The 25227-nt window shown below is 35.7% G+C and overlaps 1 protein-coding gene across 1 annotated transcript in view; it reads left to right on the top strand.

Annotated features, from left to right (window-relative positions):
- LOC149796090 (uncharacterized) overlaps nt 1–17881 on the top strand; it is a 43456-nt gene extending 25575 nt beyond the window's left edge. The window contains exons 3-6 of the mRNA XM_089966006.1: nt 1235–1343; nt 6794–7084; nt 11534–11743; nt 15670–17881. Coding sequence (XP_089822132.1) covers nt 1235–1343; nt 6794–7084; nt 11534–11743; nt 15670–17412 — 2353 coding nt within the window. The 3' untranslated portion in view covers nt 17413–17881. The remainder of the gene's footprint in view (nt 1–1234; nt 1344–6793; nt 7085–11533; nt 11744–15669) is intronic.
- The last annotated feature ends 7346 nt before the right edge of the window (nt 17882–25227 follow it).

Raw genomic sequence — 25227 nt, forward strand, 5'->3', positions numbered from 1 at the left:
ATCCACACTTTTCCTTGTCTTGGTTGGTTTTCTGAAGTCAGCCATCTTGGGCAGCAGATGAAAGTCCTTATGATTGATGTCTGTGACCCACATTTTTTACCTTCTGATCTATTTTTACCCTAAAGAGTACTGCAGACTCCCATTTTTTGCTTATTGATCTATTTTTACCCTTAAAAATTATTGCAGACTTGTATAGTAAAATGAATCATAACAAGCATATTGAAGCATGTGTATTAAAATATAGACATAAATAGTAAATTTAACAGGAAAATATATTTACATTGTAAACAGGTATTGCTTGAAGTAATATATATTGTCTTGAGATTCTGGGACCCAGGAATCATAGACTGGACCCAGCACAGGTTTAATTCTGAAGTCTTGGACCCAGGTATCAAGAATAGAATTTTCAGTCCTTTTTTATGGTAGATGAATGATTGATAAGTTAAAATGACAAATGAATTGGTGAGAAAAGAAAATCACTTCAGGACTTGGCACAGTGACAAATAACATCTGAGCAGTGTCCAGACAAACACCGTTGTTGTTGTTGTTCTAGGGTTTAACGCCATTTTTCAGCACAAGATAGGCTATACATGGTGGCCAGTATAACTGGTGGGGGAAGAACCCTGGAAAACCCAGGGAAGAACCACTGACCCACGAGAAGCTACTGGCAGGCTTTCCCACATACCCACGCTAGCCGAGCCTTGGACTCGAACCCACGCAGACAGAGGTGAGATGGCAGTGATCCGGAACGGCGAGCGCTTTAGACCACTCGGCCACTTGGGGCCCCGACAAACACCGTAATACCTTCACTGGGTCTTCCTTTTCTGAGTGCCAACTCCAATTTAGATTGTTTTATTAATCCCACACATAGGTTCTTTTATTAATCCCATACGTAGGTTCTTTTTATTAATCCTATACATAGGTTCTAGATTCATAAAATCACATGCACAGGTGTGAGATATGGTTTTCCTTCACTTGTTGGGGGTGGGTGGGTGGGTCCAAATTTAATGGCTAGGAACTTGGAAGAGCATTCTTCATCCTTCCATATTCTGACCCTTTATGAAATTTCCTCCTATCACACATCATAATTGTATATGACGGATTCTGTTAGTCCCACATCATTTTATATGATGGATTCTATTATTCCCACATCATTTGATATGATGGATTATGTATTCCTACCTCATCATTTATTCGAATTGTGCCAGTATATCTATCAATTTCTTATTTTCAGACCACTGCACATAGCTGTCGTACATGAAAACATTGAGATGGTACAGAAGTTTGTAGACCTGATGTTGATGACCAATAAGAGTATTGACCGCTTCAACAAGGCCCATCAGGTGGGTACTATACTAATCATATACCAGTGGGTACTCTAGAACAAGGCCCATCAGGGGTGGGTACTAATCATATACCAGTGGATATCCTAGAACAAGGCCCATCAGGTGGGTACTAGTCATATACCAGTGGGTACCCTAGAACAAGGCCCATCAGGTTGGTACTAATCATATACCAGTGGATACCCTTCAACAAGGCCCATCAGGTGGGTACTAATCATATACCAGTGAATAACCTAGAACAAGGGCCATCAGGTGGGTACTAATCATATACCAGTGGATATCCTAGAACAAGGCCCATCAGGTGGGTACTAATCATATACCAGTGGATACACTAGAACAAGGCCCATCAGGATGGTACTAATCATATACCAGTGGATACCCTTCAACAAGGCCCATCAGTGGGTACTAATCATATACCAGTGGATACCCTTCAACAAGGCCCATCAGGTGGGTACTAAAGAATAAAGGTGCATCTGGAGAAAACATTTGGGGCTAATCACATAAATAAAACTTACAAAACTTAAATAAAATCATGTACTTAGAAGTTACAAAGAATATATATATATATATATATATATATATATATATATATATATATATATATATATATATATATATATATATATATAGTGGAACCCTGCTATAATGCAATAATTTGGGTCCAAAAAAGTTGGATCGCATTAATAGCAGGGGTCATGTTAATGCAGGGTTTTGACAGTTTTTTCCTTTTTTCAGAGAACTCATTGGTACATATACATGTATTCATGTCTAATGTATTGTAACGTGCCAATGGTCAAGGTCAAATAAAATGGAATAGATGGACAGCTCACGCCTTTTTCAGTTACTAGACCTTTCCAGTGTATTGTAGTGTCAAGAAATCTGTGTTCACTACAAAAGTTCTTATATAGGTCATAAAAGCACAAAACAAAACAAATATAAATAGTCAACACAGTTTATTATATGTCTACAGGGTTGAATGTGTTTTCTTACAAAATCTAGTGCTCAGAATAGTGAATTATATGATTTGCCAATTTTCAGAACAGATGTTTCATTGGCGTCAGCATAAATGTTCCATTTGTCCTAATTCACATCATCTCTAACTCAGATAATCTCAGTTCCCAAACGAATCTTATACAGAAAAAGAAGCTAATTATCCCAAAGTTTGTTCATATAACGTACCGAAGTGGTAATGATTTTGTGCACCCAATCAAAGTTCGGAACCAGACCTGGGTTTGTGTTTTAGAGTCCAATGGTAAATATGGTAGAGGCACAGTCTGGAACCGGATGTTAATAGTGTGTCGCGTTTGTTGACTGAGACACAGTGTGTCCTTTTGAGCGACACAGTCTGAAACCGGATGTCGATAGTGTGTTGCTTGAGTTGAATGTGACAATGGTGGCGCTCACCAGATAATATGTACTTTTGAGAGAGTGACGTATGTAAGGTGAAGTAGTTCGCATTTAAAACATGTACAGTGGAGAGAATGTTCGCATACCTCTATGCTACATTAATGTAATGTGGATGATATTTCTTTTGGATATTGTACTTTTGGAAATTTTACATGATTTAAGCACACTGCTAACTAAAATGACTGCTCCCATGTGTTAAAAAATCAGTCTGAATTAGTCTAAAGTACACTATACATAGCAGCTATTAAAATAGGGAAAATGAATTTTGCCAGACTAGACAATACCAGCTTCTGAACGTGCAATGAATGAATTACCAAATATAAAAAATGTAAAAAGAGTTATCGGCTCTTTTTTATACAGTTTACCTCTGAAGTTCAGGAAGTGAAAATGACCAAGTAGAGCTAGCACTTTTTTGAAAGGTGCACATTTGAAGTAAGGCCAAGCTGTATACTCTATAACCCATAGTACACCCATCAATCATACACCAAAATAAAGGGAATTAAAGGTTCTTTGCATTATACCTAAGATATACAAGGTCTTTTTTAAATAGCCAGTATAACCAGTGAGGAAAGCCGGGGACATTCTTTTTCTTTAAAATCCTAACCCTATGCAAAATGCGAAACTGTGTAGCGCCACCAATGTGTGTCGTTTTGAGTGACACAGTGTGTCGTTGTGTCGGGTATATTATTTCAAGAACTAAATGACACAACCACTACAAAATGGATGGAAATTTGTGATTTCAAAAAGTTACATGAAATTGAATAGGAAATTCGATAATGCCAATCGGAATATTAAATTTCCATTGGATAGCAGACGGCTGTGTTCATGACGACAAAGTGACAATGTCGTCAGCTAAATCCCTCTATGGGAGTTTTTATCTGATATAACGAGGAAATAAACGTTGAAACAATTTCAGAGAAACTTTATAGTAGTCATTATGAGTACTAAATTTAATGTGTCGATAGTAACTAGTCTACCTTGCTTTCAGTTGAGACTTTTTGCTTGGTCTTGAGACCTTTACTGGAATCCAGTAGAACCACAACTGCCAAAACGGCGGATCTCACCCCTATTTATAGGTTTTGGGGACACACTCGGGAAATTCATGACAAAGTTTTCACGAATATGACTAAATATGGAAGAATTCGGAAAGATGAACCTGAGCGCCTCCTAACGGAAAGCCGAGCGCCCAATACACACAGTAGTAATAATGGCGTCTGATTTCAAACGACAAAAATAGCAGTTATTTCACAATAAATTATACAAAGATTCAACATTGATGATGAACGGTTTCGTCACACTGGTGACGAAAAATTATGAACTTACACGAGTCTTACCTTAATCCTGGAGAAAAATGGATACAATTGCCTATTTCTCTCGCAAAATACAAGGTAAGTGATAGCAGTTTACAATCCTCTCATGTACACACTGAGCTTCAAAAATCTTTACCCAGATGATAAATATTTAAACAAATCATTTTTATATGATTTACATATTGTATCAAATCACTTTTCCTTTGTCCAGGCATCATATTACAAAAACTGATACTACAGTTACTGTTATTTGCATTGGAAACAGAGGTATGACTTTCTAACATGAAGGGAATGTAAACAATAAATGGAGATCATAAATTATCTCCAACATTAATGATATGTGCAAATGCACTTTATAAAAATACAAGTTGACAGGTAGTCAGGATTGTTTCAGTATATCATGAATAGGGGGGTATCAACATCATTTACTATTGTGGCATGTGGTTCATCCATAATGCATGTAATTCCATTGAAAAATTGCACACAGATTTTAAATATTCAATAATTTTGTCTCAGATTGTGTCTGAATTCAACATTTAATATATTGCATGAGCAGAGTATTAACACCATCTACATTTATCCATTGTAAATTTCCAATAATTAACACTTGTATGCCCATTCATTTGAACGACTACAGCAAGAATAATTAACAGTGACATTCCATATGTTTGTGGCATTGTATTGTGATACAGTGACATTCCATCTGTTTGTGGCATAGTATTGTGATACAATGACATTCCATCTGTTTGTGGCATAGTATTGTGATACAATGACATTCCATATGTTTGTGGCATTGTATTGTGATACAGTGACATTCCATATGTTTGTGGCATAGTATTGTGATACAGTGACATTCTATCTGTTTGTGGCATTGTATTGTGATACAATGACATTCCATATGTTTGTGGCATTGTATTGTGATACAATGACATTCCATATGTTTGTGGCATTGTATTGTGATACAATAACATTCCATATGTTTGTGGCATTGTATTGTGATACATTGGCATTCATTGTGGTATGTTTGTGGCATTGTATTGTGATACAATGACATTCCATATGTTTGTGGCATAGTATTGTGATACACTGATATTCCATATGTTTGTGGCATTGTATTGTGATACAATGACATTCCATATGTTTGTGGCATTGTATTGTGATACAATGACATTCCATATGTTTGTGGCATTGTATTTATGATACAGTCACATTCCATATGTTTGTGGCATAGTATTGTGATACAGTGACATTCCATATGTTTGTGGCATTTTATTTATGATACGGTGACATTCCATATGTTTGTGGCATAGTATTGTGATACAGTGACATTCCATCTGTTTGTGGCATTGTATTGTGATACAGTGACATTCCATATGTTTGTGGCATAGTATTGTGATACAATGACATTCCATATGTTTGTGGCACTGTATTGTGATACAATGACGTTCCATATGTTTGTGGCATTGTATTGTGATGCAGTGACATTCCATATGTTTGTGGCATTGTATTGTGATACAATGACATTCCATATGTTTGTGGCATTGTATTTATGATACAGTGACATTCCATGTGTTTGTGGCATTGTATTGTGATACAGTGACATTCCATCTGTTTTTGGCATTGTATTGTGATACAGTGACATTCCATCTGTTTGTGGCATTTTATTTATGATACAGTGACATTCCATATGTTTGTGGCATTGTATTGTGATACAATGACATTCCATATGTTTGTGGCATTGTATTGTGATACAATGACATTCCATATGTTTGTGGCATTGTATTTATCATACAATGACATTCCATATGTTTGTGGCATTGTATTTATGATACAGTGACATTCCATATGTTTGTGGCATTGTATTTATGATACAGTGACATTCCGTATGTTTTTGGCATAGTATTGTGATACAGTGACATTCCATCTGTTTGTGACATAGTATTGTGATACAATGGCATTCATTGTGGTATGTTTGTGGCATAGTATTGTGCTACAATGGCATACAGTGTGATATGTTTGTGGCATTGTATTTATGATTTATGATGCAGTGATATTCCATACGTTTGTGGCATTGTATTTATGATACAGTGACATTCCATATGTTTGTGGCATTGTATTTATGATACAGTGACATTCCATATGTTTGTGGCATAGTACTGTGATACAGTGACATTCCATCTGTTTGTGGCATAGTATTGTGAAACAGTGGCATTCCATCATGTATGTGGCATTGTATTGTGATACAATGGCATTCATTGTGGTATGTTTGTGGCATAGTATTGTGCTACAGTGGCATACAGTGTGATATGTTTGTGGCATATATTGTGATACAATAGCATTCCATTGTGATATGTTTATGCTGTTGTATTCTCAAAATACTCTTTCAGTTTTAAAAATTATTGTCTTCATTACATATGGAGGACTTCAGAGATCTATAGGTTACTCCTCATGGCCAACAAAGTGTAATACAGCTCACTGGTAAAATTATGGTTACATATGTAAGTAACATTTTGTTTTGTACCTGCAACTATTAAAAACTGACAAGAGCAGATTTAGTCCATTTCTTGATATTTGTTTTTTACTTTGTAGACTTCAGTGTTACATTGTACTCCACCATATCTGCAGTATTGTAAATGGGAGATAATTACAAAATGCAGTTAGTAGCACTAGTTGTCATAAAGCAGATCCAGGGGTAATGAAATGAATAACATTATCATGATTTCTTATTTTTAGACTCCTTTGCATCTTGCTGTGTTAATAAATTGCCTGGAGGCGGTGCGTATCTTGCTGAAGGGTGGTGCCAATCCTAACTTGGTGGACAAGGAGGGTTACACTTCCTTCCATCTGGCTGTTAAGCTCAACCAATCTCAGTGTCTGACCATCCTGCTGACCGAGAGCAAGCACAATCTGGATGTTAACTACCGGAACTACCAGGGTTATGCCCCAATCCACACTAGTGTAGAAATGATGAACAGAGATCTGGTCCGACAATTGCTGGATGCTCGTGCAGATATTAATATCACGGTGAGTTATCTCCCCTTTCGTTAGAAACAGATACATGCTAATTCCTGTGCAAAGACAGTGTGGAGAAATCTAATCTGTATGGGGTCACTTGGTACATATTATCATCTTCTGACAGAGTGACAGGTGTAAGGTGAAGTTGTTTCCATGTTGTAAAAAACTCATTCTGAATTAGTCTAAAGTACACTATCTTTTGCAGTCATTAAAATAGGAAAAACAAATTTTGCCAGACTAGACCAGACCAGCTTCCAAAAATGCAATTAATGAATTACCAAATATATAAAATGTAAAAAAAAATTCCAGCATTTTTTTACACTTTACCTCTTAAGTGCATGGAGTGAAAAATGACCAGGCAAAGCTAACATTTTTTTTTAACCAGTGCACATCTGAAGTAAGGCCAAACTGTATGCTTTATAACCAACATTAGACATGTCATCGTACCTTAAAATAAAGAGAATTAAAAGTTCTTATAAAAACACCTAAGATATACAAGGTCTTTTTTATATAGCTAGGAAAATGGGAAATTCTTTTTCTTTATAAATTTATCCCTATGGAAAATATGAAACTGTAGAGCACCACCCATGATATTAACATTTTGTTATAGATTAGGCTGTCAGAGTCCTGGGCTTGAATCCTAAAATCTGATAGTTTGATTTTCATACCTGTCATGAGCTAGATAAATAAATTATTATCACTTGCCCAGATTTTATGACATATAAATTTATGTAAATATTGAATCAGTACAAGTAAACCTTTCCAGGGTTTTTAAACCCTATACCTGTATACTTATACACTTTTTCTCACTATTTTGAGATTTCAAAGACATCAATATAAAAAACAAATATTTACAAAATAGGAGCTCAGAATATGTTTAAATTTAAAGCAATATCCATGTCCCATGTCATGATTGCAATAACCATGTCCCATGTTGTAATTGCAATATCCATGTCCCATGTTGTAATTGCAATATCCATGTCCCATGTTGTAATTGCAATATCCATGTTCCATGTTGTAATTACAATATCCATGTCCCATGTTGTAATTGCAATATCCATGTCCCATGATGTAATTGCAATATCCATGTCCCATGTTGTAATTGCAGTATCCATGTCCCATGTTATAATTGCAGTATCCATGTCCCATGTTGTAATTGCAATATCCATGTCCCATGTCATGATTGCAATATCCATGTTCCATATTGTAATTGCAGTATCCATGTCCCATGTTGTAATGCAATATCCATGTCCCAGTTTGTAATTGCACATATTTTTAGAGGGGTATCTGTTGTATGTGCTGGAATTGATATCATTTTGAATGTGACTGATATGTGTCTAGCCCATGGTAAAATTTAACAATTCTGTCTTTGGGAAAGATACTAATGTTTCATGGGAAACAGTTAAGGGCATGTCTAATGAATCAGCATTATACTGCTTGCTCCAGATGAATGCCTCTACTTCAAGAATATATAACGTACTTTTGGTATATGACAGGAAATGGCTTTACATTTGATGTATGGTAGCGAAACAAATCATTTTTGTATCATGTGAATTTATTCAGTACTTGTCTAAATAGTTTCCATTTAGACTTATCTTAGGGTTTTCTGTGATACTCACCAGCAGAGAATTAGTTTATAACTGAACATCACAAAATATTGACAGAATTAGAATTGTAAGTTTAGGCTGGTTACTTTCGTTTTCATTGGGTCCATAGGATTGAGTTATTCCCTTATGCTAGGAGTACATAGGATGGAGGTATTTCCCTTATGCTAGGAGATGACAAACTGCTCCCAGATTGAAGGTAATAAACAATGGCACAGCCCTTACATCATATCAACTTTGGGTCAGTCTCATTATTAGTGGGAGTATTTCAGGAAAACATTATTGCAGTATATTGCAATATTGCATGTTCATATTGCAATTCTTATCAATGTGTATTAGTTATTTACAGCAGTATTGTTTCATTTTATGTACTGAAATTTTGAATGAAATAGACAAAAACACATCACACTTTTTACTTTACAGAAACACCCACTGAATACACTAAATCATAAATTATACCTGAATGGATGGCCATGTTGACATAGCTGACACAGCAGCTACCTTGAAAATCTTGTCATCATTATTCCACCTGAATGGATGGCCATGTTGACATAGGTGATACAACAGCTACCTTGAAAATCTTGTCATCATTATTCCACCTGTATGGATGGCTATGTTGACATAGGTGACACAGCAGCTACCTTGAAAATCTTGTCATCATTATTCCACCTGAATGGATGGCCATGTTGACTTAGGTGACACAACATCTGCCTTGAAAATCTTGTCATCATTACTATACCTGAATGGATGGCCATGTTGACATAGCTGACACAGCAGCTACCTTGAAAATCTTGTCATCATTATTCCACCTGTATGGATGGCCATGTTGACATAGGTGACACAACAGCTACCTTGAAAATCTTGTCATCATTATTCCACCTGTATGGATGGCCATGTTGACATAGGTGACACAACAGCTACCTTGAAAATCTTGTCATCATTATTCCACCTGAATGGATGGCCATGTTGACATAGCTGACACAGCAGCTACCTTGAAAATCTTGTCATCATTATTCCACCTGTATGGATGGCCATGTTGACATAGGTGACACAACAGCTACCTTGAAAATCTTGTCATCATTATTCCACCTGTATGGATGGCCATGTTGACATAGGTGACACAACAGCTACCTTGAAAATCTTGTCATCATTATTCCACCTGAATGGATGGCCATGTTGACTTAGGTGACACAACATCTGCCTTGAAAATCTTGTCATCATTACTATACCTGAATGGATGGCCATGTTGACATAGCTGACACAGCAGCTACCTTGAAAATCTTGTCATCATTATTCCACCTGTATGGATGGCCATGTTGACATAGGTGACACAACAGCTACCTTGAAAATCTTGTCATCATTATTCCACCGGTATGGATGGCCATGTTGACATAGGTGACACAACAGCTACCTTGAAAATCTTGTCATCATTATTCCACCTGAATGGATGGCTATGTTGACATAGGTGACACAGCAGCTACCTTGAAAATCTTGTCATCATTATTCCACCTGAATGGATGGCTATGTTGACATAGGTGATACAACAGCTACCTTGAAAATCTTGTCATCATTACTATACCTGAATGGATGGCCATGTTGACTTAGGTGACACAACATCTGCCTTGAAAATCTTGTCATCATTACTATACCTGAATGGATGGCCATGTTGACATAGCTGACACAGCAGCTACCTTGAAAATCTTGTCATCATTATTCCACCTGTATGGATGGCCATGTTGACATAGGTGACACAACAGCTACCTTGAAAATCTTGTCATCATTATTCCACCTGTATGGATGGCCATGTTGACATAGGTGACACAACAGCTACCTTGAAAATCTTGTCATCATTACTATACCTGAATGGATGGTCATGTTGACATAGGTGACACAACATCTGCCTTGAAAATCTTGTCATCATTATTCCACCTGTATGGATGGCTATGTTGACATAGCTGACACAGCAGCTACCTTGAAAATCTTGTCATCATTACTCCACCTGAATGGATGCCCTTAGTGTTTCCACTAAAGGATGTCTCGTTGTTCCTAAATGAAAATAGTGCTGATTATATCCAATATGGTTGCCAAAGATGTCAATCTGAAATTCTTAAATATCAAAAGTGGTTTCAACACTCAGCAGACATTGTTTCAGGAGAAGCAGTAGCATTACCAGGGAGCAGTTTGAACACAAGCAAACATTGTTTCAGGAGAAGGAGTAGCATTACCAGGGAGCAGTTTGAACACAGGCAGACATATTGTTTCAGGTGAAGCAGTAGCATTACCTGAAAGCAGTTTGAATACGGGCAGACATATTGTTTCAGGAGAAGCAGTAGCATTACCTGGGAGCAGATAGGCAGACACAGCCTTAGTTTCTTAATTGCAAAGATGTAATAAAGATCATGTTTTGCAGCTTGATGGAGGCCAGTGGTAAAGTTAGGTAAACAGAGATTTTTAAAAATTTACAGTAAAAATGTGTGGTACATTTCTGATTTGATAAACATGTCTGTAGATGGGAGACAATTATTACATAGTACCACTGTATTTTCAGCATGTTTACCAACATGTACAGGGAAATTTAGTCATCACTAGGTTTGTATTTGAAATGTCACTGTATTTTTAGCATGTTTACCAACATTTACTGGGAAATCTGGTTGTCATCAAGTCATGTATTTTGAAATGTCACTGTATTTTTAGAATGTTTACCAACATTTACTGGGAAATCAGGTTGTCATCAAGTCTTGTGTTATGAAATGTCACTGTATTTTTAGCATGTTTACCAACATTTACTGGGAAATGTAGTTGTCATTAAGTCTTGTATTATGAAATATGTCTTTAAATTTTTTATTTGTTTCAGGATGGTAAGAGTGGAAGAACAGCTTTGTTCCATGCAGTGGAAACCAGACAAATGGCAATGGTAGATTTCCTACAAAGCCATGAGGCTAATACAGATTTGCCTAACTATGCAGGGGTTACACCACTGTATTATGCCCAAACCAGAAACTTTACTGAGATCTCCAGCATTCTGTTGAAGGGCATTGATGGCAACAGGGTCTCCTCAGACAGGGTAACTATCAGTTACTTGTGTCATATACATATATATATATATATATATATATATATATATATATATATATATATATATATATATATTGCATAATGGCATTCATTGATATTTAGGGCATTGGTAATCTCAACTACTTGTGTCATTTTTATATAGATTGCATAATATCGTTCCATGCACATATCTGAGTTTATTATTTGTAAGTTGTGCAACATAATTGTGATGAAATCATGTAAAACAATAACATCATGTCTATGGCATCCAAATCTACATCTGTGTTAGATAACTTCATTACTTTATGGTTTATTAAATAAGATAAGTGGTCAGTTACAAATGACAATAAAGAATTTGTGGTAGTATAGTATGACTACATTGTTTGGAGAGTGAATCATTATGTAATAAATGAGTAGTAGACCACTGTTAATGTAAGATGTTAATGTAGGCCACTGTTAATGTAAAATGTTAATGTAGGCCACTGTTAATGTAAAATGTTAATGTAGGCCACTGTTAATGTAAAATGTTAATGTAGGCCACTGTTAATGTAAGATGTTAATGTAAGATGTCAATGTAGGCCACTGTTAATGTAAGATGTTAATGTAAGATGTTAATGTAGACCACTGTTAATGTAAGATGTCAGTGTAGACCACTGTTAATGTAAAATGTTAATGTAGACCACTGTTAATGTAAGATGTTAATGTAGACCACTGTTAATGTGAGATGTTAATGTAGACCACTGTTAATGTAAAATGTTAATGTAGGCCACTGTTAATGTAAGATGTTAATGTAGACCACTGTTAATGTGAGATGTTAATGTAGACCACTGTTAATGTAAGATGTTAATGTAGACCACTGTTAATGTGAGATGTTAATGTAAGATGTCAATGTAGACCACTATTAATGTGAGATGATAATGTAGACCACTGTTAATGTGAGATGTTAATGTAAGATGTTAATGTAGACCACTGTTAATATAAGATGTTAATGTAGGCCACTGTTAATGTAAGATGTTAATGTAGACCACTGTTAATGTAAGATGTTAATGGAGGCCACTGTTAATGTAAGATGTTAATGTAGACCACTGTTAATGTAAGATGTTAATGTAAGATGTTAATGTAGGCCACTGTTAATGTGAGATGTTAATGTAGACCACTGTTAATGTAAGATGTTAATGTAGGCCACTGTTAATGTAAGATGTTAATGTAGGCCACTGTTAATGTAAGATGTTAATGTAGGCCACTGTTAATGTGAGATGTTAATGTAGACCACTGTTAATGTAAGATGTTAATGTAGACCACTGTTAATGTAAGATGTTAATGTAAGATGTTAATGTAGGCCACTGTTAATGTGAGATGTTAATGTAGACCACTGTTAATGTAAGATGTTAATGTAGGCCACTGTTAATGTAAGATGTTAATGTAGGCCACTGTTAATGTGAGATGTTAATGTAGACCACTGTTAATGTAAGATGTTAATGTAGACCACTGTTAATGTAAAATGTTAATGCAGACCACTGTTAATGTGAGATGTTAATGTAAGATGTCAGTGTAGACCACTATTAATGTGAGATGATAATGTAGACCACTGTTAATGTGAGATGTTAATGTAAGATGTTAATGTAGACCACTGTTAATGTAAGATGTCAATGTAGACCACTGTTAATGTAAGATGTCAATGTAGACCACTGTTAATGTAAAATGTTAATGTAGACCACTGTTAATGTGAGATGTTAATGTAAGATGTCAGTGTAGACCACTATTAATGTGAGATGATAATGTAGACCACTGTTAATGTGAGATGTTAACATAGACCTCTGTTAATGTAAGATGTTAATGTAGACCACTGTTAATGTAAGATGTCAGTGTAGACCACTGTTAATGTAAGATGTCAGAGTGGACCACTGTTAATGTAAGATGTCAGTGTAGACCACTGTTAATGTAAGATGTCAATGTAGACCACTGTTAATGTAAGATGTTAATGTAAGATGTTAATGTAGACCACTGTTAATGTAAGATGTTAATGTAGACCACTGTTAATGTAAGATGTTAATGTAGACCACTGTTAATGTGAGATGTTAATGTAGGCCACTGTTAATGTGAGATGTTAATGTAGACCACTGTTAATGTGAGATGTTAATGTAAGATGTCAATGTAGACCACTATTAATGTGAGATGATAATGTAGACCACTGTTAATGTGAGATGTTAATGTAAAATGTTAATGTAGACCACTGTTAATGTAAGATGTTAATGTAGGCCACTGTTAATGTAAGATGTTAATGTAGACCACTGTTAATGTAAGATGTTAATGTAAGATGTTAATGTAGGCCACTGTTAATGTGAGATGTTAATGTAGACCATTGTTAATGTAGGATGTTAATGTAGACCACTGTTAATGTAAGATGTTAATGTAGGCCACTGTTAATGTAAGATGTTAATGTAGACCACTGTTAATGTAAAATGTTAATGTAGACCACTGTTAATGTAAAATGTTAATGTAGACCACTGTTAATGTGAGATGTTAATGTAAGATGTCAATGTAGACCACTATTAATGTGAGATGATAATGTAGACCACTGTTAATGTGAGATGTTAATGTAAGATGTTAATGTAGACCACTGTTAATGTAAGATGTCAGTGTAGACCACTGTTAATGTAAAATGTTAATGTAGACCACTGTTAATGTGAGTTGTTAATGTAAGATGTCAATGTAGACCACTATTAATGTGAGATGATAATGTAGACCACTGTTAATGTGAGATGTTAATGTAAGATGCTAATGTAGACCACTGTTAATGTAAGATGTCAATGTAGACCACTGTTAATGTAAAATGTTAATGTAGACCACTGTTAATGTGAGATGTTAATGTAAGATGTCAGTGTAGACCACTATTAATGTGAGATGATAATGTAGACCACTGTTAATGTGAGATGTTAACATAGACCTCTGTTAATGTAAGATGTTAATGTAGACCACTGTTAATGTAAGATGTCAGTGTAGACCACTGTTAATGTAAGATGTCAGTGTAGACCACTGTTAATGTAAGATGTCAGTGTAGACCACTGTTAATGTAAGATGTCAATGTACACCACTGTTAATGTAAGATGTTAATGTAAGATGTTAATGTAGACCACTGTTAATGTAAGATGTTAATGTAGACCACTGTTAATGTAAAATGTTAATGTAGACCACTGTTAATGTGAGATGTTAATGTAGGCCACTGTTAATGTGAGATGTTAATGTAGACCACTGTTAATGTAAGATGTTAATGTAGGCCACTGTTAATGTAAGATGTTAATGTAGACCACTGTTAATATAAGATGTTAAGGTAGACCACTGTTAATGTAAGATGTTAATGTAAGATGTTAATGTAGGCCACTGTTAATGTGAGATGTTAATGTAGACCACTGTTAATGTAAGATGTTAATGTAGGCCACTGTTAATGTAAGATGTTAATGTAGGCCACTGTTAATGTGAGATGTTAATGTAGACCACTGTTAATGTAAGATGTTAATGTAGGCCACTGTTAATGTAAGATGTTAATGTAGACCACTGTTAATATAAGATGTTAATGTAGGCCACTGTTAATGTGAGATGTTAATGTAGACCACTGTTAATGTAAGATGTTAATGTAGACCACTGTTAATGTAAGATGTTAATGTAGACCACTGTTAATGTATTTTAAGGACATTACATTTTATTTGGTATGCCTATTAATGAAGTTTTAAATTTTTATCATTTATATTGTATTTTGTAAGAATAATCTTTTACTTTAATGGGAAAGTTTATCATACTTTACTCAGTACTAAGTAGTCAGTTTTATGCCTGTCATACATATATAAGTACACACCTACCTACCTACCTACATCATACATACATACATACATACATAGCATGTCAACATATAATTTTATATGGCTTCTGTCTTTTCAGGTTGCAATTCCCAGATTCCATGTCAAATCTGAGTCTAGTATGTCACCCATCTCAAACAGGACCATGATGTCAGTGGGAGATGGATCTTCCTCAAATGTCTCAAGCCCTTGTCAATCTGGACGTGGATCTCCCATGGACCTGTCTGGTGCAGCATCTCAGGGATCTTGTGCTGAAGATCAGAACAATCATGTGTCTCACACTGATGTGTCTTGCCTGCCTGAGCTTGAGAAACGGCTGAAAGACACATCCAGCCTAGGGGAGCTGAAGTATTCCAGAATGTCCAGACTCTTATTTGAGAAAATGGAGACAAACTTTAGTGATACAAAAAGTTCTGTCTCTCATAGTAAAGTGCTATCTGCAGAGCAGAATGATTCAAAAGACAGCATATTAGCTGAAGAGTTACACCAGTTGGATAAATTCAGAGATAGAGTTTCAGAATTAAAATTTCTAAGTCCAGGAAATCAATCTGTACATTCTGAGGAGGCAAAAAGACAAGTGGGACAAAGAAATTCTCCTTTATTAAATACAAAAAGTGATAATTCCAAACAAGATGTTGCATTGACTGCCACACAGATTTCAGCTTCTTGCCAAATGAGGAATATTAAAGAGGAATTTACAACCCCCCAACCTTCCTATCATCATGGCTATTCACAGGGAAAAATATTACAGGATGAGACTGAAGTATCAAAGCATGAGACAAAAGTATATCAGAATGAGATAAAACTATCTCAGCATGAGATAAAAGGACAGCAGCTTTTGGATGATGTTAAGGTTTTTCAGTCTGAAATGGAAGACTCTGAAGTTTCAAGAGGAATACATGGAAGTAAAATTCAGACTCTATATTTTCTTGATGGAACAAGTTTACGTCCTTTGCAAGTCATAATCGACGGTGAGACAATGACTCCAGTAACATTCGCAGATACAAACTCTGTTGAAAGCAGTGCTTTAAACTCTGTGCTGCAGAGAGTGTCTCAGATGCAAGAAAAGAACCTAAAACATGATTCTGTGAGTGGTTCAATTTCTACCTCAGAGAAATCATCTTTAGCTGGATCAGGTGTGGTTGGATGGAAGGGGGAAGTGGAAAAGACGATTGCAAACAGTCATTCATATACATCAAATAAATTTACTTTGACAGAAGAAACATATCACATTAAAACTGAGAGAAAGGAGGATGAAATGGAAAAAGGTTTATTTGTGCCTGTCTCTTTTTCAAGTTCTAGTGAAAATTCTAAATCTGTTCCGCCATCAGTAGATCAGATTCAGCAGAATGTAAGTAAATCGGATTTGAGAAATTCTCCATTTGCTGGGAAAGGTACTGGTAGTATTGAAGAGAATGAACAACAAGTTTCCAGTAAAAAGATAAAATTAGACACCAAGAAGAATTCTGACAGTAAAACTAGTAGTGGCAATAAACCCAAAAGGACTACTAAGCGTGACGAGACGGGTACAAGTAGCAGTTCAGAAAGAGGCAGTAATGATTCTGTACCAAATCTAACTCTAATGTCATTCCCACCTGGACCTGGACCAAACATTTCAAAGAAGCAAACTAACACTGTTACTGTTGGATCTTGCCTGAATCCTGGTCGTGTTCCAAGCACTGTAGCTAACCCACGTCCAGCACCAGTTATGACAGAGGGCACATTGACTCGGATCTCTCCTGCAATAAAAGCAAAGATTTCCCAAGCCCTTATGTCACAAAGAAAACAGGGTGTGAATCGAGTCCAGCCACCTCAATCTGACTAAACGTATGTCAGTTACATTCAGAGACTTTGTTTTTCAGATGTATATGACACATCTAGACACAGTGCATCTATTTATTTCTTGGTAACTTTAATAAAGAAAGGAAGTGTATTATTTCTGTGATTATTATGGACATTCAGTTATTAGAGGGTAGATTATTTCGAGTTTTATCTGGAAATAGACCCACTGTCAAAACCTTTAGAAGGGGTTAGATTATTTCAAGTTTTATCTGGAAAAAGACTCTGTCGAAACCTTTAGAAAGCTAAAGCTGTAGAACTTTGACACAAAGTCGAACCACTTTTCATGGAGCTTTATTTTGTTTACGTTCACATTATTTAATACATGTGATTGTTCATGCATTAATTTTACACTAGATGTGTACAGTATAGCATACTTTTACACGCTTTTTTCTTGAGCGTTTTGGCAGATTTTAGCATGCATTTATCATATATAATTAAATCTTATTTCAGTCCAGAGCTTTGATAATTTTGTGAATAGATTTATGTTGGGTCTACATGAAAGTGAAGAAAACTGCAAATCATTGTTTTCTATCTGTCTGTGTCTCATCTCTTCCTAATCCATACATTGCAACCAGAATAACCAAAGATTCATTTTTGATTTGTCCCAAGCATGCCAACCTCATTCATTTGAATCAATACAATGTTTCCCAGACATTTCTAAGAAAGTATATCTTAAAGCACATAAACATATCTAAATTTTTCTTCAGTACCCTATTGAGTTTAAACCTTTTGTGGTTAACAAGTGTGCTGGGATTTCCATCTTGAATATCATGTGACACTGGTACAAATGTGGGCTGGAATTTCCGTCATGAATATCTTGTGATAATGGAACAAAACGTGCTGCAATTTCCATCTTGAATAGTACATGACACCAGTACAAAAAGTGGGCTGAGCTTTCCATCTTGAATAGCATATGATACCAGTAAAAAAGTGTGCTGCTATTTACATCTTGAATAGTATGTGACACCAGTACAAAAAGTGTGCTGCTATTTCCATCTTGAATATCATGTGACACCAGTACAAAAAGTGTGCTGAGCTTTCCATCTTGAATAGCATGTGACACCAGTACAAAAAGTGAGCTATTTCCATCTTGAATAACATGTGACACCAGTACAAAAAGTGTGCTGAGCTTTCCATCTTGAGTAGCATGTGACACCAGTACAAAAAGTGTGCTGAGCTTTCCGTCTTGAATAGCATGTGACACCAGTACAAAAAGTGTGTTGAGCTTTCCATCTTGAATAACATGTGACACCAGTACAAAAGGTGTGCTGCTTTTTCCATCTTGAGTAGCATGTGACACCAGTACAAAATGTGTGTTGAGCTTTCCATCTTGAATAACATGTGACACCAGTACAAAAGGTGTGCTGCTTTTTCCATCTGGAGTAGCATGTGACACCAGTACAAAAAGTGTGCTGAGCTTTCCATCTTGAATAGCATGTGACACCAGTACAAAAAGTGAGCTGAGCTTTCCATCTTGAATAACATGTGACACCAGTACAAAAAGTGTGCTGAGCTTTCCATCTTGAATAGCATGTGACACCAGTACAAAAAGTGTGCTGAGCTTTCCATCTTGAATAACATGTGACACCAGTACAAAAGGTGTGCTGCTTTTTCCATCTTGAGTAGCATGTGACACCAGTACAAAAAGTGTGCTAGCTTTCCATCTTGAATAGCATGTGACACCAGTACAAAAAGTGTGCTGAGCTTTCCATCTTGAATAACATGTGACACCAGTACAAAAAGTGTGCTGAGCTTTCCATCTTGAATAACATGTGACACCAGTACAAAAAGTGTGCTGCTATTTCCATCTTGAATAGCACATGACACCAGTACAAAAAGTGAGCTGCTATTTCCATCTTGAATAGCACATGACACCAGTACAAAAAGTGGGCCTGCATACCATCATGACTGTAATATCTGTTTTAGATATTGAAAATCGTGTTCAAAACATGCTATGGATGTGAATCATGGATATACATGCCAAGCTCACAATATTTAACTGGTGTTTTGTTTTTCTGTTCTGGAAACCATTGTTAAAAAATATATGTCAACACTAATTACTCTTGGCAGCTAGCTGCATCATTCTTTTAATGTTGACAAGCTAACGTTACAGTATTTCATGTTGAAACGTTTGTACATAGTCCTCAAGTCCACTGTATGCTGCAGTGTCTTCTCAAACATTTTTAAACTAAAACTTGCAGTTCTGTTACTGATTGTGTCAGTCAGTATGCTTTTATTATCTTAGTGTACAGCATGATTCTCTGTCAGTTGGTGATGTATATACATATATATGCATGCATGTATGTATAAATCAGTTTATCCATCCATCCATTCCTCTATCCATCTATCAAACATTACTTCAATCAAGTATTTTGCATGTGAGGCATGTAAGTCATATGTCTTGCAGAAATCTGATAAATGCCATTTCATTATTTTTCATTGTTGAGAATCATTACATCAATGTATTCCATAACAACCACATTAATTAATTGGTTGGTTGATTGATTTAGGGATCTCTTGATATGTTGATTTTAAAGCTAAGAATTGGTTTATAATTTTCATTTGCAATGTACCTTCAATATTTATGAAAACAATTATATCCTTTGAACTCTAATTTCAACCCAACACATTCTAAAAAATGTCAATAGCTTCAAGTAAAAAATGGAAAGGGGTGGGTGTGGGTACATTTTAAGAGAAACAAATCAATCCGTATTGAAACTGAGTTGATTGAAGAATGATTTCAATTGTGTGTTTAAAACCTATCATTAAATATGTCAATAGACCTTCTTTGAAGCTTTCCATGTCAAATTTGACATCATTTTTAAACTTATCATTAAATATTTCAATAGGCCTTCACTGAATCTTTCCATGTCAAATTTGACATCATTTTGAGCAAGATCCTAATGCAGCTTGGTCCAGTCACATTTAAGGAACATTTTCTCTCCTAAAATAGTTCAGTGACTTGGGACATTCTTTAATATGTTGACATACAGACATGTGCATGCAGCTATGTCCAGTCACATTTAAGGAACATTTTCTCTCCTAAAATGGTTCAGTGACTTGGGACATTCTTTGATATGTAGATGTACAGACATGTGCATGCAGCTATGTCCAGTCAAATTTTCTCTCCTAAAATAGTTCAGTGACTTGGGACATTCTTTGATATGTTGACGTACAGACATGTGCATGCAGCTATGTCCAGTCACATTTAAGGAACATTTTCTCTCCTAAAATGGCTCAGTGACTTGGGACATTCTTTGATATGTAAACGTACAGACATGTGCATGCAGCTATGTTCAGTCACATTTAAGGAACATTTTCTCTCCTAAAATAGTTCAGTGACTTGGGACATTCTTTGATATGTAAACGTACAGACATGTGCATGCAGCTATGTCCAGTCACATTTAAGGAACATTTTCTCTCCTAAAATAGTTCAGTGACTTGGGACATTCTTTGATATGTAAACGTACAGACATGTGCATGCAGCTATGTTCAGTCACATTTAAGGAACATTTTCTCTCCTAAAATAGTTCAGTGACTTGGGACGGACTTTGATATGTAGACATACAGATATGTGCATGGGGTGACATAAGGTTGAACACATGTGGTGGAACAGGTTTTTCTTTGTACTGCTGTTATGTTATTTGCTCAAGGGGAAGAACCTTCAATAGGTAGGATGTTTGAGGTTCTGTATAATTTAGTGCCCTTTGTTACATCAACCAATAATGAATGAAAACAAAAATACCATTCAAAAATAGATTTTTTTTTCTTCTTCTATTTCTCTATTTTTAGTAATGGTCTTTTTTCCTAAAATGTTTTGTGCTGTGATTTCTGTTAATATGCATATCATAGAATCAATTGATATATTTCAGTGCCATTTAAGATGCTATTTCACATATAATGAAATCTGAGCCGGTGCAGACCTTTTAGCAAGCTTGTAAGAAAGAAAGTTTGCTGAAGCTGAAAGTAAAGAATGTGCTGAACTAGGAGTGAAAATAGAACGATGCCAGATGGTATCACTACTTTGATTCACCCAGTCAGCTGTTATTGTGTCTTATTGCAGTTTCTAAGAACATTACTATTTTTTCTCAGATGTTGCCCAGAGATCTTCTGACCAGTCCAAACTGTTCCTTTCATTCAAAAGAAAATAACATTAAAGCCTAAATACTAGTATGTAGTGAACTGAGCTTTTGGGGCATTTTTGCATGATGATAAGGCCGATAGGTGTGATTTTGCTTGTTTTAAAAAATGTCACTTTTAGGTTTAGTGATTTCTTTCAGAAGCAGGTATTTACAGAAAATTCAAAATAATCGATGCTCATTTTAAAAAAATATGCTGTGTCCAAGTTATTATTAGGCAGCAGTGGCATAGCTGAGCTGTTAATTAATGCACTTGGATGCATGACCTGTTTCATCTGTGCACATACCCCATGTTTGAGCCTGGATTAAATTTGACATGCCTGACATGAAGATGGACATATCTTACGTCTGTTCACTCATCTGATTTCATCTCTGTACAATAACTAAATTATCCACGTCTACAACTAGCAAACATTGAAGATGGCATACACTTGGGTTATAGAAGAACACTATCGATGTCAAAAGATATAGTTTTGACTGTTACTGAAGGAGGAAAATCAGTTTCAGCAAAATAATTTCAGTACTCTAGTACATAGTTACCAAACTTTGTGGATGGCTTGCAGATGGGGTGAGGATGAACCCAGTCAGTTTTGGAGAAAAACAGTAAAAAGTCACATGGGGTAAGACTAATCAGTGAAAAGTCACATGGGGTAAGACTAATCAGTAAAGAGTCACATGGGGTAAGACTAAATCAGTGAAAAGTCACATGGGGTAAGACTAAATCAGTGAAAAGTCACATGGGGTAAGACTAAATCAGTGAAAAGTCACATGGGGTAAGACTAAATCAGTAAAGAGTCACATGGGGTAAGACTAAATCAGTGAAAAGTCACATGGGGTAAGACTAAATCAGTGAAAAGTCACATGGGGTAAGACTAAATCAGTAAAGAGTCACATGGGGTAAGACTAAATCAGTGAAAAGTCACATGGGGTAAGACTAAATCAGTGAAAAGTCACATGGGGTAAGACTAAATCAGTGAAAAGTCACATGGGGTAAGACTAATCAGTAAAGAGTCACATGGGGTAAGACTAAATCAGTGAAAAGTCACATGGGGTAAGACTAAATCAGTGAAAAGTCACATGGGGTAAGACTAAATCAGTGAAAAGTCACATGGGGTAAGACTAAATCAGTAAAAAGTCATGGGGTAAGACTAATCAGTAAAAAATCACATGGGGTAAGACTAAATCAGTGAAAAGTCACATGGGGTAAGACTAAATCAGTGAAAAGTCACATGGGGTAAGACTAAATCAGTAAAAAGTCATGGGGTAAGACTAATCAGTAAAAAGTCATGGGGTAAGACTAATCAGTAAAAAGTCACATGGGGTAAGACTAAATCAGTGAAAAGTCACATGGGGTAAGACTAACTCAGTGAAAAGTCACATGGGATAAGAGTAAATCAGTAAAAATCACATGGGGTAAAACTAAATCATAAACCAATCCTACTGAATATCATTGGGTAAGGCAGAACCAGATCAGTTGTGCAGCTCAAATGTCAAGATCAGTGACTTAAAGTAGAAAAATGGTTTCTGCACAAAACAATTTGTGATGTACCTTTACCAGTCTGCACATTCATTAGGTAAGAAAGAGGCCAAATTTTGGCCAAAAGGTCATTGGTCAGTCACTAGGTAAAAGTTATTGTTTTTGTTTTTAAATCTCTACTGGTGGTTATAGACCAAAAGAGATTATGTGATGGTCTATTGTGTGTCTGTCTGTCCATTTGTTAGCATAAGTTTATCACCACTCCCTGTAAACTAAATGGAAGGCTGCCATGAAACTTAACATACACATTTATCCCATGGTCTAATAGGTTCTATATCAAAATTATCCCATGGTCTAATAGGTCCTATATCAAAATTATCCCATGGTCTAATAGGTCCTATATCAAAAGTATCCCATGGTCTAATAGGTCCTATATCAAAATTATCCCATGGTCTAATAGGTCCTATATCAAAATTATCCCATGGTCTAATAGGTCCTATATCAAAATGGTGCTGCTAGGACATCAAATAGGGCTTCCACAGAAGCCATCTTGAAAATGATTTTACTACTACTCCCTCTAAATGGCTTGTGTAATTTGTTTGGGGAGAATTAGAATACTGGATGATCCACACCATCTTTATCTTCCTGAATTAATACACCACCAGCCCTTACATCACTTGCATCAACAGACATTTCAAAAGATTGGTTGAATCTGGAGATGAAAGAACTGGTGAACATTGAAGTATGGCCTTTTATTTACCAAGAACCTCCTGATATTTGTCAGACCAGTAAAACTGGTTCTCTTACTCAACAAATTGGTCAGAGTTTAGCAATTATGGATAAATTTGAAAAAATTTCCAACTATATCCATCCGTACCCAAATATTGCATCAGTTATTTTTTTAACTGATGGGCACAGGGAATTCAGAGATGGCCATAACCTTGATTTCTACAGGTTTTACTTGACCATTTTCCACAGTATTTTCTAAAAATGTAAAACAGGCTCAGCAAAACTCACTTTTACTTAAATTGGCAAATTTGCATCACTCTGTCGATCAGTGAATATATGAATGGTTTAGCAGGCGATATTCCAAGGGCTGTATATGTTGACATCACCGTTGTATGGAAACAGCCAATTATACCAGATGATACTTTGTTCATTAAACGTTGGAATGTTGAGGTTCAATTTTTCATACTAAATGTCGTCACTATATATTGTTAGTCTATCCGGAGTAACAAATGCCGAAATTTCTTTGTTCTGTTCATTAGTGGAATTGGCAGGAGACTTTTCAAGAGGTCAAACTTTGTGACTTATTTTGCATTTCCAATTTTGTCAATGTAGTCATCGATTCTAGTATTGGAAATAATTCTGTTTTGGTGACACTGTTCACTTTCCTATAATCAGTACTTGTACAAAAACGTATTATCTGGTTTTGGCACAAGAATACACACTGATTATTTTTACCTGGTTCAGTAAAATAATTCTCAATCAGATATTTATTTTTTCAAACATTCCAGCTTGAAAGGATTCATCCTGTAAGGAATCTGTTTCACAGGTGTAGAATCTACAATTTCAACATCATGGTAGATTTTATTTGCTCAGTTTGGAACATGTGGAAATCAGTGCTCATATTCATGTAACAGTTGAATCAATTCACTATTTTCTTATGGCTTTAGATGTGAACATTTCTGTGTTCCAGATTCTCTAATTTTTTGAACTCCAAAGACTGGTTAAATCAAAGTTATTGCAGTCTGATTGCATGTCATCGTTTAAATCCTCAATGTGGGACAGGTACAACAAAATTGATTGATTAACAGGGCTATATCTATCAACATGTGGCAGAGCTGTGTCTGTGTCCACCTTCTTGTGTTGAGGTTATAATTTAAGTGACTTACTTTTTTTTAAACCATATAAGGAAGAGGATTTTGAAGCGTGCGCAAGAGAACCAGAACTATTCACCACCTATACATTCTTTATATGCATCCATACGGTCTTGACTAAACAGTATTTTTCTACCTGCTTGGTATCTCATGTCACAATATCCCAGACTGCACAAGAACCCACCTGACTGGACCATCCAATGGCAATTTACTTAAAGCTCGTAAACAGGTTTATTATAAATAGTAATATGTATTAAGGATCATAAACACCTATTTATAGATCTTATGCAATCAAAAGGCAC

This window comes from Sinohyriopsis cumingii, chromosome 7, assembly GCF_028554795.1.
Source record: "Sinohyriopsis cumingii isolate HCF-2022 chromosome 7, ASM2855479v2, whole genome shotgun sequence".
Taxonomy (NCBI): domain Eukaryota; kingdom Metazoa; phylum Mollusca; class Bivalvia; order Unionida; family Unionidae; genus Sinohyriopsis; species Sinohyriopsis cumingii.